The sequence below is a fragment of the Anomalospiza imberbis genome, chromosome 1 (assembly GCF_031753505.1).
Source record: "Anomalospiza imberbis isolate Cuckoo-Finch-1a 21T00152 chromosome 1, ASM3175350v1, whole genome shotgun sequence".
In the NCBI taxonomy this organism is placed as follows: Eukaryota; Metazoa; Chordata; class Aves; order Passeriformes; family Viduidae; genus Anomalospiza; species Anomalospiza imberbis.
In genome coordinates, this window is record NC_089681.1 from 62389047 (window position 1) to 62408354 (window position 19308).

At 39.1% G+C, this 19308-nt stretch overlaps 1 protein-coding gene across 1 annotated transcript in view; it reads right to left on the bottom strand.

The window, feature by feature from the left end:
• Positions 1–404: 404 nt before the first annotated feature.
• The window catches only part of GALNT12 (polypeptide N-acetylgalactosaminyltransferase 12), a 46701-nt gene continuing 27797 nt past the window's right edge, over positions 405–19308 (bottom strand). Inside the window, exons 7-10 of the mRNA XM_068194844.1 lie at positions 17067–17198; positions 10115–10228; positions 3775–3930; positions 405–1415 (exon numbers count right to left, since the gene is read on the bottom strand). Coding sequence (XP_068050945.1) covers positions 1278–1415; positions 3775–3930; positions 10115–10228; positions 17067–17198 — 540 coding nt within the window. The 3' untranslated portion in view covers positions 405–1277. The remainder of the gene's footprint in view (positions 1416–3774; positions 3931–10114; positions 10229–17066; positions 17199–19308) is intronic.

Here is a 19308-nt window from a genome sequence, read left to right on the forward strand (position 1 = left end):
TCATCCTTCTACACATAAGCATTCCTTCATCTGACAGGGAAAGAAACTCTTCTTACAAGCTGAAACCCTTCTAATCAACATGGTGATGCTGATGGTCAGTGGCCATGTACATTGCTATACACACACTCCTCATCTGATTGGGCAAGGCAGATCTCACACACCAGGGCACAAACGATCCTGCACTGCTGCAGGTTACACCCCCTATTTTCAACAGGACCACATGCAGGGTCAACTCATCTAAAAGGAGCTCCCAGAAAAAATGCAAGTTATACTCCAAAGACAATAATTTTTCTATTAATATTATCTGAATTTCACAGAAATCAGTTGCAAAACCATTTTTAAGATATAATAGTTTTTACATTAATAATTTAAATACTTAAAATTTTAAGATTCATTTTCTCTAACTGTAATTTTGAAATTTTTACAAAAGAATTATTGGTAGGTCTTATCTTGAATGTTTTATGCACATTGAAAATCCACATAATGTTAAAGTTGGTTGTGCATTCTAGGACACAGCCACATAGCTGGGCCCATATGAATCTAAATAGCTTTTCCCAAAGCATCACCTTTAAATATTGTTGCCTTGTGCCTTTAAGAAAGATGAGAAAATCCCCATTTTACTCCCAAACCAATCTTAAGCATGATTAGAAACTTGTCAAGGGCCATGAACATCTAAACTTGTCAGACCATTTAAGGTATAGTATTGTCAAGCATGTGCAATTTGTATGCATCTAGATTGTTATTTGTGCAAAAACATGCAGACATACTCTGCCTTTATGTGTAAATCCACACTATCTTCACTGAGGGCTTTGTGGTAGTCACTTAGGGCAGAATATGGCCTACATTTACCTTCTTGGTATTTAAAAGACAAGAATAATTATTAATTACTATCTGTTAAAAGACCCAACTGCAGAATGTTTTAGTAGAAAAATAAACATTTTAAGTTATTGGCAGATTAACATTAGTGCAATTTTTTGACTGCCTTACTTCCACACAGTAGATTAAAAATATGTCACTTGCAAAAAGAACCTAAGACTCTTCAGAAGCAGTTATGTAGCTGCCAAATAAAAAGGAGCAGATTCTGTGGCACTTTGGGAAGCTCTCAATACTTAGTGCCTTCTAAAGCTCCAGGAAACGAGATCCAAGGCTTGTCAACTAATTACAGTTCTTTCCATACAAAAATATATCACTTATGAGATTTTCAAAAGGCTGACTAACTGCTGACTAGAAAGAGCACTTTTTTTTTGTATTCAGCTATATCCTAGACAACATCTGGATCAACTTCTTTCTTTGAAGAACCATTTTTGATAGTCCGAGTTGCTACAAGGCCACAACAATGGTGCTGGGTTCCCATTGTAAGCGTTTGCCTCAGCTTGTATGCACTTCTGGGTTTGTGGGTGAAACAAGGTACCATCCTACAAAAGACAGAAATAAAGTCAGCTTTTCAGGTCTCAAAAATTGCAGACATATTGTGTTTTAAAGTAACAGAAAACATTTGCAACAAATAAATATTTCATATATCCTTCCAATGGGGTTGTGCAGTAAAGCCTAACTTGAGGATGTCTGAAACTTTATCAAAAGATCCTGCTTTTAAACTTACGTAAACTGACATCAGCATTGCTTAGAGTGACTCATGAAGTGGCATCTCAGCCTGTAAAGGGTGTGCTAACATTTGCTTTCATTGCCTTTTGTTACTGGACCAGAATATGGCAGAAAATAACTAAGTCAAGCACAAGCATTACCCAAGTGTATCAATTTATTGCATATCTTGTAAGTAAAAGGTAAATATTGTTCATTAAGCATAAACGTTGGAAATATTTTAGCAAGAAATTTTGCTGTGTCTTCGTATTTTTGGTGGAAAAAATAAGAATATCGAAGTGTGCCCCTTGCCTGCTGATGTGTGTGGAGTTCACTTGCTTTGCTGAAAGGCAGTACAGCTGCCTTGGAGTTGTAAGGTCTGACAGACCTCCACAGTCAAATTCCCTAAAGAACACATTTTGAGACCTCAGGCCCTTTTTTTATGTTTATCTCCAGTTCAAGTCTCTCATTCCAATCCAGGAGCACTGTCAGCTAGGACAGTGAGCTGCAAAAGGGCAGCGTAGCCAGCCGTGGAGGACTGCCCTGCTCTGAGGCCATCCCCTTGGCCTGGGTGACACTCCCACATGCAAGCATTCTCAAGGCTTCTGGCAGCTTTGAAAGCAAAATGCCAACACCTTGTTTCTGTCCATAGCCCTGACTCCTGTGGAAGTCTGCTCCTTCCCTCATCAGGAATGTTGCATTTAATTGCATCCTGAGCTGCAGCTCCTGATGCCCAGCAGCGTGTGCTTGTTACAGATTTGCTGACAGATTCAGCTGCAGGATTACTTTCTTGCTTCCATCACAATAATTCAAATTTTAGAGTGGATTAATCAGTATCCATCTCACTCATTTTTGACTCTGTTCGCAAGAACTCAATTTTTGCCAAGCTGCTGGGAAGGCTGTTCAAATCTTTGATTATGCTCCATCCATAAGGACAGCTGTCTGACACTACTATGCACAAAGCAAAAGAAATGTGGTGCTGACACCTCACCCATCACTCGCCTTGAAAGGTGGAGACCGGTGGTTTTGATTTAGTGCAGCAGCAGAAAAGGAATTGGAGCAGAGCAGTACATTCAAATCACACACAGGCACAAAGTGATCATGAGAAAGAACATTTAAAGTAATTCCTGAAGTCTCAGTTGCTAAAAATGAATGGTTAGGAATACAGTGGAAACAGATGCATTCCATAATTTTTTTAATATTTTCATTTTCTCAATTTGAAAATTTCAGTTTTCTCGATTACTTCTTGAAGTGACTGAAGATCCTTCAATACATGACAGCTTAGGGATTAATGTTTATGACTGAGCAATTTTGTTAAAAGATGATATTAAAAGTGAAACATCATTTATAAAGTCAACCTTTTAAACATTTTTATTTAGTAATATCACTGTGAGCTTCAGTCTGGACTAGATTTAGGGAATGGGCAGTAACTTCCATCTTATTTTTTTAGAGTTTACCCTGCTACCTATCACTAGTTGTAGTATCAAAGTGCTACATTTGTCAGCCATGGAGCCTGTAGAGATTAGATGCATTATGCAGACACATTATGTAAATATACCATTTTGATATATTATATGACCTTTTCCCTTAGCCAAATAACAACACTCCAGAACCTGACCAAGGCCATCATTTTTCATCCAGCTTATTTTCTCTCAGGCATCCAGGAGCTTCTTTACAGACTCAAAACTACTAAACACAAGCTATTCTAATATCATGTAGAGGCAGCTGCTTAAAAGCAGGAAAGAGCACAAAGTAGTGGTGGTGTGTGAAGTACTGGGGATATATGGTAATATAAATACTGGGAAATAAGTCAATGAAAAGAGAGCAGAAGTAGGCCAGCCATATGACTGGCTGGGGAAGGGTTGTATTGAAGCACCTCAATCTCATGAGAAGACAGTAGGGGTGACATGCAAGAGAGAATGTTCCCAACCTCCTTGATGTTAACAGGGGTGCTTTCTTTCCTCTCATCTTCCTGTTCTTTATGACTGGAATACTCTTTGCCTGCTACCCTGTTTCTTTGTTCAGATATTAGAAGCCAAGACAGCCTATTTATCCCAGAGACCTGTGCCAGTGTTGTGGCCTGCATGATGCGTATGCGGTAAGATAAAAATTTAAAAAATTCAACAATTCTCCTTCCACCTACCCCCCCCCCCCCCAAAAAAAAAAACAAACCCAAACCCAAGCAGGCACACTTACCTCTCTGAAAATAAACTTTTGGTTTTCAGGAACACTGTGGGCATTTTCTTGACACAAGTACATAGTCAAGTAGTCAGTCCCTGAATCGACTGCTGCGCAGACTTCTGGTTGTCGTGTGTTGTAACGAATTTCATTATGGGATGTGTACTCGAAAAACTACAAACCCAAGAGAAGAAACAAAGGACAGCAGTCATTTCATTTGTACACAGAGAGTATTTATAAAGAAGCATATACTAAGAGACTATAATTAGGCTCACAAATAAAAGATGCTGCTGTGAAGGGAAATTCTGCCAGAAATATTCAAGGGTCCTTAACTTCTACTGCTTATTATTTTACAGAAAATCAATCTCATCACAGCATTGCTTTACTCTTGTAGCACTTAAATGTCCTGGAAAACAGGCATTCTAGCATTAAAGAATTTCTGAAATTCAACTGAAATATTTAAGTTTCGCATTCTAGGCCCCTCTTAAAAATAGGATGGAAAACAGTTTCTGGCCTGACATTATGCCTTCTTAATTCAGTCATCATAAAGTAATATTACTTTTAACTAAGGAGGTCCTCACTGCATAGTTCAAATGCAGTTTGGTCCAGTTATAATGGTCATTTCCAGTACTAAGGATGCATGGTGATAAGCATTTTGTTCTATAAAGCTGTAACTTATTATTTGAAGCAAAATAGGTACAGCTGCTTTTAAAAATGAAAAAAAACTTCCTTAAAGACAATTGACTATCTTTGCTTGTTGCACGATATTCAACAGAAGTGTTATAAACATGCTCTGAAACTCCTGGCTTCTGTAGCAGTTATGGCTGAAGACTTCCTTAAAATTTTATACTTATCATGGACATTTGCCAACTTTTGGACTTCATTAACGAGTGGCAGAGTTGGAGAGTTGTTTGTATTTAGCAAGCTTATAAATAATTTAGATGACTATAGTGCACGGATGTGTGTTTAGATCTGATTTAGATTATACTCAATAAAGTAGAGGAGAGTTTTATAAACATCAGAAAATTGCTTATTACCCATAGAACAGCTGCATTAGCAAAGACCAATAAAAGGATAAGGGAGAGAAGGAATTCTCTTTTGTTTTGTTTCCCCCCTGGAGACTGTAAGGCTTTGTGAAGGGGCCTGTACCAATTCAGAAATGTACATACCAGAACTTACCACAAAAACATCCTTAACAACCACCAGGGCTAATAACCTTGATGAGGAGTTGGAAATGGAGTTTCAGTATAAACAGGACTGTGCTATTACAAAATCTGCAGCCATCCATTTCCAAGTGTAAGAGCTCTGATCTAGACTACGCTGATAATGGTTGTTTCATGAAATCTGCCCCTCCTATTATCACAGTCAGGAATTTCTCTGTCAAGGCGGCCATCACAGCCATACACTGACCGATGCTGCCCACTGCATCACCCTGTGGAGCCTCACGGCTTTTTTGCAGTGATGCAAGTGACTGACCCCCTCCCACCCCGCACCTCCAGAATTCACCTGTTTGCCACCATTCATTTGTGGTAAGCCACAAAGGGAAATGAGTGTTTTGAGGAAGCAACCTCAGGTTTGAAGTCTCCCTGCTGACACAAGACCCCGAAGACCATGATTTTCCCTTGAAACCTATTGCTAAGATCTGTTCCTACAATGTAGGTTGCACTTCCTTTACTTTTGCCTTATGCAAAAAAAATCTCATAATAACAAAAGTAAATTGTGTGAATATTGGTCCTATTATTATTATTTACCCTAACAGGCAACAGCAACTCCCCGGCTTTTAGGCTTTATTCCCAGATTCAGTATCTGATTAACACATGGAAAAACCCACTACTTTGGGCACCACAGTGAGCTACAGGGACATGCATTTTAATCCTATGGCTTATGAATAAAGAAAAAGCCTCAGTTCTGTTCAGTTGTGTGTGGATGGACACTTTTTACAGCTGCCACTTTCACAAAGCCATATTTAGAGCCTTGCTCATTAGGGGATTTATTTGATATAATAACTCCTTAGCAATTTGTATTATAAGTGAAAGCCTGCAAGCTGCTGACTGTACCAGATGCATCAAGAATAAATGGAGCAGCCACTAGATCAGAACACTTCTTACTACTGATATCTTTCCTGAATGGTCTCTCAAGGACCAGATTCCGAAGAGCAAGTAAAATGGTTAATTTCTGGATAACTTTAAGGAATGGGGTTATAGTACTAACAACTAAGCACTCCTGCCTTCTTGCCCAATGAACATAATCAGTTCATTACCCTACACTGCTTCAAACTGAATAAATACTTCAGGCTTAGTCTTTTCCAAGCTCTAGTAATACAGGAAATAAATATCTTCCTCCTCAAAAGGTAAAGTGCTTCTTAGTTCTCTTTTCTTGCATTCTGTCAGCAGAAATGAAGCACTTTCAAACTAATCCACGGCCCAATAACTAGTAGCCTTACTGCATTTCTTTTCTTCTGAGAATCAGTAGATTCCCTTAAGTGCTATTGACAAACTTGATGAGGCCTTTTACCCAGTGTCTCTGGCTTCTGGACAATCAACAGGATATGCCTCAGCTGCATCAGTGTTTCTCTGGTACTAGGGCCAGCAGCAGATTTTGGCTACCTCACTGGACCCTGAAACACACTCTCATCCTTCTCTGTGCCTATCTAGTGTTGTTTTGCATGCAGGAGAAAGTCTGCACTTGATGGGTAGAACCAGTAGAGAGGTTACCAGGTCTGATACTCTTTCTTTCTGAAAACCCAAGGGCTTTGCTAACTTCTTTGTTTCCCTCTCACTGTTTATGTCAAATGTATCAGCTCCAAATGGGAATTCTGGGAAGAAACACTGTCAGTCAGTGTGTTCCCATCCTCTTATCACATCAGGTTGATTTCTTGCCATCGCACATTGGTGCCCTCTGTACTGCTTCCCAGCCAAACCCAGAAGGGCAAAGGGCTTTACTGGTGTTGAGTTTCAAAGCCGTTCATTCTCCTCTGTGGGGCAGATACTCCCACAAAATATAAGCAGCCTGAGGTACCAGAGATCAGTAGCCAGTGTTTTGTGTATTTCCTGCCTCTCTTCCATATACACTCAACTCTTGACACTGCAGTGTTATCCTCACTTTCCTGTGATAAGGAACATGCTAATTTAAAGAAAACCTCCAGTTACTTTTCTTAGACTCACACAAAAGGAGTAAAAGAAACCCTCTCAATTAGACCATGGATTCAAGAAAGAACACCAACAAACTACCAGGAACTTTAGTTTTCTGAGAGTGGTTTTATTCACTGAAACGTAAAAGAGGAGCAGGTGCTGGACCTTATAAATAACCAAGAGCACAGTGCTCTCTCCTCTCGGCACAGTGCACACAGATATTCAGAGATCACTAAGTGGAGACATGTTGTCAGTGAAAAGAGTTTTGCGGTTGTCCCCTACATAAATAGCCACCTGCCTGTGGTGTGGGACAGAAAACGGGAGCAAAGCTTGGAATGAGGGCTTGCTGCTAAAACTCTGTATAGGTAATGAGTGGAGTGATGAGAACAAACTCACGGAAAAAAGGCAGGAAGAGTTTGGGATTAGGATGGTGGATTCCCTTCCAAGGGGCCAAAGAGAAGTTAAGGGCTGCCTGCTGTCAGTAAATATTTCTGAGACTCCGTGGTTGTTGATACTAGAGGACGACCAAACCTTGCCATGATCATTTCACCAGCAGACAGCGATGGATGTAAATGTAGCAGATTTCACTGTTTTGATCCTGACAGTGTCACCTGCCAAAGAATTCATACTACAAGGAACAGCCTGCTACCTTTTCAGACTGACTGTCAAGAAGGTGTTGGGATGGGAAAGAAATGGAGAGAAATGTCCTGCTGGTAGGTTTCACAGCTATTTGTGAGCCAGAAAAGGGAGCTGCGAGTCCAGCAACCCCAACTTCATTTCCCACCTCACTTGTGTTTCTACATCTTGTCTTATTTTAGTCTTCCTCTGTTTCCTCCACCCACAACTCTTCCTGCTGTCCACTTGTTCTCTTGCAACTACCTATCACCCTACTCACGCTCCCCTTTGCCAGCTGGTATCTCAGTTCCCACATTCAGTAACCCTGCCCCTTTCCATTAAAATGTTCTCCAATGACTCTGCTTGGTTCAGTCCCTGTCCTACTCTTTCCTCTATCACACATGCCCTGCTCATCACCTGTTGCTCAACCTCTGTCACAAACTACTTTGTTGCCTTTCTCCCTGGCTTCTGCCAGCCCTCCCATGCCTTTTGCCCATTTAACTAATCTTGTTTTACCCATTTCCTGTGTTTGGCTTTCCCTCCTCAGCCTCGGCAGCTCTCGAGTCATCTCATATTTTCCTTTATTGGTTTATATTGCAGTCAGGTGGTTTCTCCATTTCTCCTTCCTCCTCCTGCTTGGATGCCAGCAGAGGGAGTGGTTTGCACAGTTCCCAGAGTGTTGCTGCTTTCAGCCCGGTGCCTGCTACCGCAGGTACACGGATGCACCGCACCATCAGCAGAGATGGAAAATCATTAATACCCAGTGATGTGATATCTTGCAGTAAATTCAGTTAATCTCTCAGTGCTAGCTAAACAAAGGATAACTGTAAAAATGTCATCTCATGACGATTCATCTCTGAATTGTACTTTTGCTTTCACCTTTTATCTTATTTCTTTATTCTTTCTTGGGAGAAGGTATAAAATTAAAGTTAACTCTTTTTGCTCAGAGAAATGCAAAAAAAATTGCAACCCCTCTCCTTGCTGTAATCTGCAATACAAGGAAAAAAAAATCTATAAATACCTTTGGCATGTAATCCTATAAATTAAATATTTCTTAAACTACAAAAGCAATCAATGTTACTTATAAGAAAGTGAATTGACTGGGTTATGTGATTACTAAATTCTCTTCTCTATAGATCTATAGAAGTATTCTTAACTTGGGCAATAATCTGAACTGAGGGAGTAAAAGGGATGAGTTGGGGCTTAGCATAATCGGCACACATCTGCCAGTACTGAGATCCTTTTGCCTTTATGGCACAAGATTCTCCCCTGCCTTCCTCTGCATCTTGGCCTTAAGGACAGAAATATTACGAAAATTAAGACATAAACCAGACATGAGCTAATAAATAATACTAAATAATAGTTATAATACTTAAGGCAAATAATAAACTTGCTATCAGATATAAATCTATTTCCTTTTAAGATCTGAGGTACATTGCTTTTTCTTTCCCCTTTCTCATGTAAAGTGCAATTCATATTAGAAGCTTTCTCCTTAATACAGACTTGTTTTACACTCCTAGAGCATTTATGTTTTTTTAAAAGAAAGTTCAGAACGATAGCAGATACACTGCTTAATTGTAACATCTCTGCTCTCTTTCCAAACTTTGTTTTCCCTTTTTCCAAACAACACTAAATGAATATTTGGATTCATTTCATTAAAAAAGGACCTAAACATTCGAGCCACCCAAGCTGTCACAGGGTGAGGTCTCACACTTCATGATGTGTACATGAGGTCTCACAAGACCTTTGGTATTCAGCACTGATGAGATCATATCTCAAGTACTGTGTTTACTCTAATCTGAGTTAGAAGCCAAAAACCAAGATAGACAGGCAAGTACGTCCCCATAACAAACATCAAACTTCAATTTTGGAATATGGTCACTCAACACTATGCAAAAACAGCCATTCTAGCTTAGCACACAGTGCCCCACAACACTTTTACCATGGCATTATGCAGAGAGGATTATAGGTATCAAAACTAACAATTGCTGCACACAGTTTCAGTCAACATGGAGAAAGAAAACAGCATTTTCAGCTTCAGAAGTTAAAAACAAGACAGCAAGAATGACAGTGTTAAAAAGAATCCCTGCTCTCCTGGAATGTGGAGCCCAAGCAAGGAGGACATTTCTGTAGAAGGACAGGAGAAGATGTGGTCTAAAACTTCTTGGGTAGTTAGACAAGCACCACAAGGAAGAGACATGATGACAGACTCGGGTGGAACTAGGTGAGGTTTCCAATGTTATTAAGATTAAGGGCTTTAGAGGCATGGACAGACAAAAGCTCAGAGGGGTTTTGGAGATGAGTGAAGACTTGCCTATGAGCACTGTAGCTGCACTGATGTGCTATTAACCCCTGCTATAATGACCTCTGTGGAAAGGCATAATAAAGGTATGCATGAGTTCCCTGGGCTGGGTAGACACATCCTCAGAATGAATAAAATCTGACCTGAAGATACATCAAAATAAAAAGCATTTAGTGCAAGAATCAAAACTCGAACTAAGATCACCTTACTGTGGCAGCACATTCTCTCAGCCCTATTGCAATGACTACCATACTTCCTTACACTACAACCCTAAGTGTTAGTGAAAATAAAAATAAAACATCATTCTTACCTGATTTTGTCCCATGCCATGGCATGGGTAGAGTATGACCCTCTGTCCAGTTACTTGATGCTCATTTGTAGGGTTATAATCAAAGCAGAAGTTTTCCATTCCTCTATTCTTCAGCTAATCAAAACAAAAGAATATTTTAAAATATTAGTCTAAAGTAAGGAACATATTCTGTAGTCACTCTACACCCATCCTGCTGGGCTCTGAGATCCATCCCAAAGCTAGTGCAAAGCAACTGGAATAGATCAAAGGGATGCAATGATAACATCTCTCAGACTAATATCAAATAAAACTGGACCATCTTGCCTTTGAGCATTGAAGCAGCCAGACATGAAGACTTCCCCTAGGAATGACACTGTGTTCCAATGTATTTGCAAAGGAAGTGGGTAGAAACTATGAAAAAGTGTGTTGAAACCAAACAATTCAGCAACTCATGCAGAACAAAAGAGTCTGCTATGCCTTTTTCCCCCAGGATGTACTTGTTCAATTTTCTTATGAAAAGATGACTACATACTTTTCTCAGTTTGTCAAATGGGAAATGTTAGGAGGATTTGTTCTTAAAAGGACTCCAGTACCCTCTTGAGGCAGAACAGGCAGACAGATTTTAGGATCAGAAATCTTGAAAGTGGGCAAAATATATCTTTGGAAAGAGACACTAGGTGTGATATTAAATGCTTTTTACTCATGTTGCTGATCTCTGACAGAAGAGGTGCACAACTTCTAGATAAAAGTTTAAAATATTAAGTTAGCTAATTTTTTAAACAACAGTCTAGTTAACAAGGATTTGTATTTAGTATTCAGGAGGCTGAAGCAATTGAAAAAATTTAAACAATCACATAACCACTGATTCCTGGTATTAGCCACATAACCAAATTTGAAAACACACAGAGCAGAATAGCTTCTGTAAACAAGAAGCTGAATGCCCCTGTTACTGAGTGTAATTATATCACAGACAAAAAGAATAGGCAGAGTAAATCTCAGAAGAGTTAGTTCAGCAAGGTGTAATTTCACTGCTCTTCTCTAGTCATGATTATCATATCCCGAGTTCTTTATGTGGAAAATGAGTGGACACATAGGGATTGCAGGCGGCTAAAACTAAACAAACAAGACAAACCCTGCAGGGCTTAAACCCACCACAGAGAAAACCACACAAGCTGGAAAATTAAATACTTGTGTTCTCCATATGTTTGCTTTGCCAGCTTCTACTTTTAGTGCTACCCAACACCTTCTTTCCACTGCTTTGTGTTGACTCTCACATTAGACCACTGCAACCCTTCTTGAACAGTCAATAGAAAATATTTTGTTTACCTTCCTAATGGGAGCCAAGAATTACACTTAGAAAAACAGGAAAGAGAAGTGTCTTACACAGACTATTTTTAACACTGCCATGGAACTACATAAACCAAACAAGCTTCTCATGTTTCTACATTCTACATCAGGAAATATCAACTTAAAAGTCATAACCACTTAAAATGGTAATTTTATCTCTACAATTGCTGTTGTCAGCAGCTGTCTTCAGGACCAGAGTGTCTCCCATTAGTAGGTTTAATAACATATGACTCTGCCTGACTGTCTACTGGCTCCAAGGGCAGCAAAGCCCTTATCCATGGTGCCCTTCCAGGCAACCCAATGACTTCACTAGTGCTCTTTGTCATCAGCCCCTGGCACATGCTCAAGTGTGAGCTCCCTTTGGGAAATTTTAAACAATCTGTTTGAAAATGCCCTGCACCACCAAAACTACAGTGACTCTCATATGCATGTTACTCAATGCCCAAATACACACAGCAAAAAGATGTGTAAAAGCTTACTAAATTTAAGCTTCATTTCAGATGGTTTGAAAAGGAGGCTGTGCTCCAGCATGTTACCATGTATGTTTTCTCCTTTTTCTCTTTCATGCACAAATGCTTGTGATACATGCTGACATCTTCCTATACGTACATGGTCCATATGGTTCACCTGTTTTTTTTATTTTGTCAGACATGGGTAGATATGCCCACACTTCATCAGGAAGCCCAACAGGTATTCAAGACCTAATTAGTGGGAATAGTATATTCTAAGCTTTTAAATTACCAGATCTGAAATGACACAGAAAAATTTGAAAATCTGACTGCAGCACCATTTATTAAAAAAAAAAAAACAAAAACCAACCAAACAAAAAAAACCATGTAAACCTACCCTCTGTTCCAAGGCAGAAAAAAAGTATGAGAGAATCTGTGAAATATTTTTCTCTTGTTAAATGAGAATATACAGTTTAAGCATTTTTATATGCAAGAGTGCAAGAGCTCTATCAAAACAGTGATCATCCACTAAGTTCTGAAGCTATGTTTATTCTTACATCCACCATAAACAAGTCATGCAACAAGAACAAAATTTTCTCTGTGACTTACCTTAGTTCTTTTGCAGAACGCTGCATTAGAGAAACAGAAGCAAGAAAAAATGTTGATCACCTTGCTATTGAAATCAATCGTTCAGCTCTAAAAACAATGTACTCACGCAGGATGATTGGCAGTGGTTTTTTACAGCATTTGCCTCCTATTGAAACATTGCTGGTGTCACTGTACATGCCATTTAGTTACCACTGTTTGGAGGCTGAGATAGGTGATAAACACCAGCTACCAAGATATTCACCACAGACCTTAACCCTTACTGCTAGGAGATATTTAAATCTATTGTTTCCTAATATCTGGACACTTGCATATAACTACACAATACAGATGGCATTCTATTAACAATTCTTAGTTTGATAAAGTCCATTGTAAACAAACCATCAATAACAGATTTTTGGCATTAAAAGTTCATTACGTTAGTTGGTAAGTACAGCCAATGGAGCACTTCCAACCTTTCTCTACATCCACAAAATAGATCAGAATCCTCTTTATTCTGCCAGTGGCAGTGGTGCTGATCTATTAGTGACATGGACAGATGATACTGTGGGATGTAGTAAGATATGAATTTGCAGCAAGCCAAACAGCTTCACTAGTACTGATCAAACATCAGCTTTTACCTCAAAGGTAATCCAAGCAGTCACAGGGAATGATTCTACTGAGTGAATGCTATTTTCATATCACCTGTTAACTTCTTAAGGGCAATGCTGAAAAGGGCATATAACACTGATGACTAAAACCCTCTGAAGGAAGGTGACACACTGCTGTTGGATTCATTGGCTCACCCCAGCAAGCCCAGATCTCCCTGGGAAGCTCAAAAACATATAAGCATTTGGTTCAGGCTATGGTGTGTTCACTACCAAACACTTGAATTTCTTCCACTTCCTTTTAAAAAGCCTCTCCCTAGCTTTCAGAGGCTGTACAGCCAACCAAACTGGTGCATATTTTCCTGTTATGGGCATAAGGTCTCCAGGTCTAGTCAGTTCTAAACTTGGCTACCAATTCAACCTCAAGTGGCAGCTCTACAAATTGGATTATAATGCAGTTTTAGAGATATACCCTAGAGAAGGCACCCTGACGCCTCTGAGAACTTGAAGCACCAGACATACAATAATATCTTTGATTACATAACTTAAACCACATAGCTCTCTTCTTCTGCAAGCCTGTCCATATATATAATGTGTTCTTTAGATAATTTAAATAATGACCTCTTTCATGTCGCAGCAAAACAAAATTCTTCATAGTTTTAAAGGCATAGTTTAAAATCTTCCTTCCAATTTTTTTTAAAGATTATACCTAGTCTAAATTAAAAGAAAATTATGACTGAGCACTTGAAAATGAAGATGAGATGGTCTTAGAGGAAAATGGGGAAGGAAGGTGTCAAAAGAAAAATTCAAGTTTTTGATTTCCCAACTGACTCAGTCAGTGACAAATGCCATTACAGATAGAAGACAGAAAGAGAGACCAGATAGAAAGTCACAACAGAAGACATCTATCAGCTTAGTTGCTTTACATTCAGCTGAAAGAAATATCAGCTAGAAAGTGAGAAGAACAAAGAAAAACTTATGTCAGAACATAGTACGGTCTCACTGCTAAGTGATCAAACTTACAGAAAATTAGAGTAAAATCCTGATTTTTGTGTCATCACTGTTTTTTAAAAGCAATCTTGATGTCAAATTTAAAGCCAAATTTACTGACTGACTATAATCTTTATCCTCAGATATGCACCTCAATGACAGCCATACTTAATACATATCTCAGAAGAGAGAAGAGCCCTGACTACTCCCTTGCTTTGCAGCAGTGCCTTTCCACAGTCACTGATAACATGAAAAGATCACAGAGCTGCCCAGCTCCTCTATGCTCGCACAATGCAGCAATGTCACCACACTAATACTGAGCACACCAGCTGGCTCAAAGCTCTGCCTACAGACGCCCACACCATCCCTTCCCAAGGCAGTTAGGATTTGTAAGCTGACCGAGTCTCTGCTGTCTACGTGGACAATCTGTGCAGAGCTGGGGCTCAAGTCTCGTTACAATTTCACACCTACCTACTAGTAGGTACTCTGCCGTAAGTGCATGCTCAAGGATGGCCAAATCAGAGTCTGTGCCAGAAAAAGAGACATCAGTGTGTTACACAAGAGCCTAAAAGGTATTACCAGCCTTTCCAGAAGTGCTGACATCATATTATTTTAACCTGCTGAGTGCCTATCAGCTTCACTTCCTCCTGCCCCTCAAAGAAATTATTCAAGTCAGAAGGCTTATGTCCCACAAAGTTCCAAAGCTGCATGAAGCCCAAGGAGAAGCAAGAAGATATTTATCTCTTTTATAGGTCTCAGGCAGTTTGCAGTTATGTAATCAAAGATATGCAGTCATATCTCGGGCAAAAAGGTTCATAATTCGGTATTTTAAAGTAAAGTTTGAGTCAGTTAACTTTTTAGATAACCAAGGGTAGTATGGATATTTTTATCTATGTATCAAGAAAAAAAATGTAGTGTAAAAAGCTGCTTGTCAGTGCACAGCACTGAATGCTGCTCAATAATTCTTTACTCCATTTGAATAACACATGGCTGACTTATAGGTAATCTTAGAAATATTTTCAACTTCAGTATAAAAGTAAAAATATTTTTAAGGGAGGTAAAAATCTCCATTTTCCCTTGTATTCTCTTTGAACAATTAAATAACCTCACACTAAGCTGAGCTGTTATCAAAGCTGACATTTTTAAATACAGTATTTTTGTGAACCAGAAAAGCCCTACACAGCTAAGGCAGGAGTAAAGAGCACCATCAGTGATTCATTGAAGCTAGCAGATGGGACTCAATATCCACAAATCAGCTGAATCAGTAGGTGCCATTTCTGTACTCTCAATTTCTCAGGGTACAACCATATTTCCAACACATTTTAAATTCTTCCTCCCCCCCCCCCCAGAATTGTGTATTCTCATTATGCTCACAACTAGATGGCAGCATTTATGAATTGTTTTTAGAGAAATATACAGAGCACACCTAAATTACACTCTAGATATTTCAAGCAGCTCTGAACAAGTTATTATTTCTAGGTACTGTCAACTCCTTGCCTGAAGACAACAATTAAATCATAAAAGAAACTGCACAAATCCCTTATCTTCACTATCACTGGCACCAGTCTAACCCTTTCTTTTGCAGGTAGAAGGATGGAGGTGGAAGGAAGGATAAATTCCTGAAATGCTCCTGGAAGGTAAGTCTTATAATATCTTACTGCTTCAACTGTCTCAGACCTTGTCAGTAGCAATCCAGCAGAAAAGAGCAAAACCAGAACCAATGTTGTACCAGGGTTTGTTCAAGGTACTGGATAATGGTGGGTAACACCTTTCACGCCAGTGATCATACAGAAATACCACCTCTCCTGCAAGCTCCAAGACAAATGGAGGAGGATGGCAATTCTCCCAGAGGTTCCTTAAGGGCTTTTCTGACACAACTGCTGCTCTCCCCATGGGAACTCCCACAGCTCCCCAGTGGAACCACAGCATTTCCACATTAGGATTTTTTTCATTCAACAAGTTACGAAGCTATTAGGGCAGACTGCGGGGAGACTTGTTTCCTGAATGTTTTGTATGTCCATAGAGATCAGATTTTTTTTCTTTTCCTGAAGGAAATTCAGCAGAGGTTGAGCGACTTGGGGAAGGGCAGATGGCAGCAAGACAAGGGCTGGATGTGATGATGCCATGTGGGAATGCAGCTTAGCTGGATCTGCAGAGTGATTGAGTTACCAGCAAAAGTATTTTTAAGTCAATGCAGCATTTTGTAATTAGGAAGGTATTTGATACATCTTTGCCTGGTGGAAAGGTGCAATTTTGTGTTCCTAACATGCAGCAGGTATCTGGTGATTTTTCAGAGGAAACAGCTATTTGCTACATCATCTCTGCCTTCATCGCTTCCAGATGAGATTACTGTAAGTAATGTAATATACACAGAGCTATAGTTTATATTTATTTGTTAGCTGCAAAAAGCATAAAGAGCTGTCAACTCTTAAAAGAGAAGAGGTTTCTGATATTATTGAACCCATTGCCTGTGCCCTTGCTGGTCTAAAGTGACCTCCAGATTAAAAATTAACATGTTGGTTTAATATACAGAATCCCCTATGATCTGGAAGCACTTAGCACCAGCTCTCTTTCCCATCATCAGAACATCATAGTTTCCATCAGATAAAATATATGAACATATGTTTCAAAGCACACTCTTTTTCTTTTCAATTCAACAAATAAAATAAAACACTTTACTGTTATCTTTTTTTGTTATGCAACGTTTCAAGAAATAAAAATCTCATCCTTTGCTGCCTTTAACTGTCCCAAGATGTCACTTAGAAGGAGTAATTCACAGCAACATCACCTGTTCTCCTACTCTGTCACAGAACTCCTTCATAAACAGCATTCCCTTAAATAAAGATTCTGATAAATACCACATTTTAAAGCCTACCAGTTTTAACTGAATTCTATCAAAATCCCAAACTGATTTAAGCACAAAAACACCTTCACACTGACTTAGTAGGAGAGCTCAGAGAACTGAAATAGGCCTCCTTCTCAGCAGCCACATACCATTCCAAAGAAGCCTGGTCTATCCTCGGGTACGTGAAGTTCTGGATACACGTTCTCCAAAAACCATTTGAAGTCCTTACATTTCAGCTTCTCTCGTAGAAGTCTCCTTTCTGTCACATCTCCATATGGTTCCTTAAAAAAAAAAAAAAAAGAAAAAAAAATTTTAAAAATCCAGAACAGATGCTTTCTTTTAAATTATCTGTATAAATTATTAGGGATCATATGCTACAGTGATGAGTAGGACTTCTAGCCAGGAAAAATCACCATGTTTGGGTGTTGGATTTGATTTCATTATCTTTACATTTGTGAAATGCTGACAAAAAAGAATTGGAACTGTGCAAGTAAAACTTTAAAATATTCTGGAAGACAGTTTGTCTAAGAAAACTCCCTGAATCTGCAAGTGAGGAAGCCCTTGAATACAGATTGCTGGAGACTGAGAAGGCATATTGGAAAATGAGACTTCCTTTAGATAGAAAATTGAAAATCTCTAAAGCAGTGAATGAATCTTTAGGATTTTAAATGATACCACTATCCATTTGAAAATTACCTGTACAGTTTTACACTTAGGTGATGAAATTTGTAAAATCTGCTAATGCATCCTTCGAACTTCACATTTTGGGGGGGGAAAGGGGGGGGCTATGAAATCTTAAACCTCCAGAGAAAAGCTTTCATTGCAGACTTTTCCGTGTCTATGGATTGGAGCAGAGTCCACATCTTCTTATGTCTGTCTTCAAAAACCTATCTTCAAATGGACTAGGGATTTCAGATAGTCAGGCATGAGAGAGCGTTTGCAGCCCACAGATTTTTACAGGTCACTTGATGCAGTCTTTCATCAAACCACAAATGTATTTGCAATTCTCAAAACTGTGGAAATACCACTGAAAACACAAAGCAGATGTAAAACAGAGGCAGAGGTGCCTGTTTGAATAAACAAACAGCGTGACATATCAGCTCTGAGGTCTGAACATTAATCTTGAAGTGAAACTTCATGGAACCAATTTTTGCAGCCATAGCATCAATCATTTTCCTGTTATGCTACGGAACTGAATATTTGGGTTTGATGAAGTAAAAAGGTCTGAACTCAACTGCTGCAACAAGTGGCGCACAGAGCATTATGGAAACCAAAGCTCATCGGCAGCAGCTTTGATATGGAGAAAAATAACCCACATGAGTTTCAGCTTATAGCCACTGTGTTACAATAAGCCAATACCTGAAATTTCCAGTACTAACACACAAATATCCTTTAAAGTTAAAGCTCTGTCATTACAAATATAAGATGCGCAGCACTTTAGAAGAAAAATTGTCAGCATTTATTGCTTTTTGTGTATGACAAGCTGAAATCAGCCTGGTGTTGCCTATGGGCAAATCCCATATTTCCCTCCAAGTCAGACTCCGATAATAAAACCTAAATGGCTTTTATGACATTAAAGTAAACCAATTATTACAAATGTGTGGACTATAATGATCTAATTACCCAATTTAATCCAAACAAACACAAGATGAAAGCTAACCAAATTCATCTTCTCTAGCATCCTCCAGTGTATCTTTTAAAAGCCTCATGTTTTCAAGGCCAGTTTTCGCCTGCTGCGTCTATTGGGGTCAGCCACTCAAATGAGTGGGGGGCTCCCTGTGCCCCACACTGATCCCTCAGGTCTGATCCAGTGCAGCCAGAGGCTGATGCCCAGCAGCCCATCCCAGGCACAAAACCAAAAAGGCAATGTTTAGAAAACTTTTCATGCAAAGAGATCATGCTGGGGAGATCAGGCACCTCCAGAAACAAGCAACAGCAGACAATGGTTTCTTTGGGGCCTGAATTTTGGACCTTGTGACAGAGGTTCATTTAATTCATATCTAGACACTGTGAGAACATTTCAGTGTTACTGTTTTCCAGCATTCACATCCCTCATGATAAGTATGTCCACGTTACAAATTTGCACGCTGCTTTACTGTTCTGACATACTCAGTTTTTACAGTAATAATCTCCTGAAAAATTCTGCAACCAGTGATCTTGTATTTTTATTTCAAGAAAAATAAAAACATCAACTTAAAAGAACCTCCAAAACCAACAGAACTGATACTTGAAACATTTAATTAGGAACATTTTCATCTGAGTTACCATAACCAATTTTAATTAATTTAATCTTCTCAATATTGATTTCAGTTTCCACTTGTTGGTTTGTTTTTTTTTAACTGAACATGGTACAGCAGTAAATCAAACAGAAAAAGCTATTTTGCTTTACAT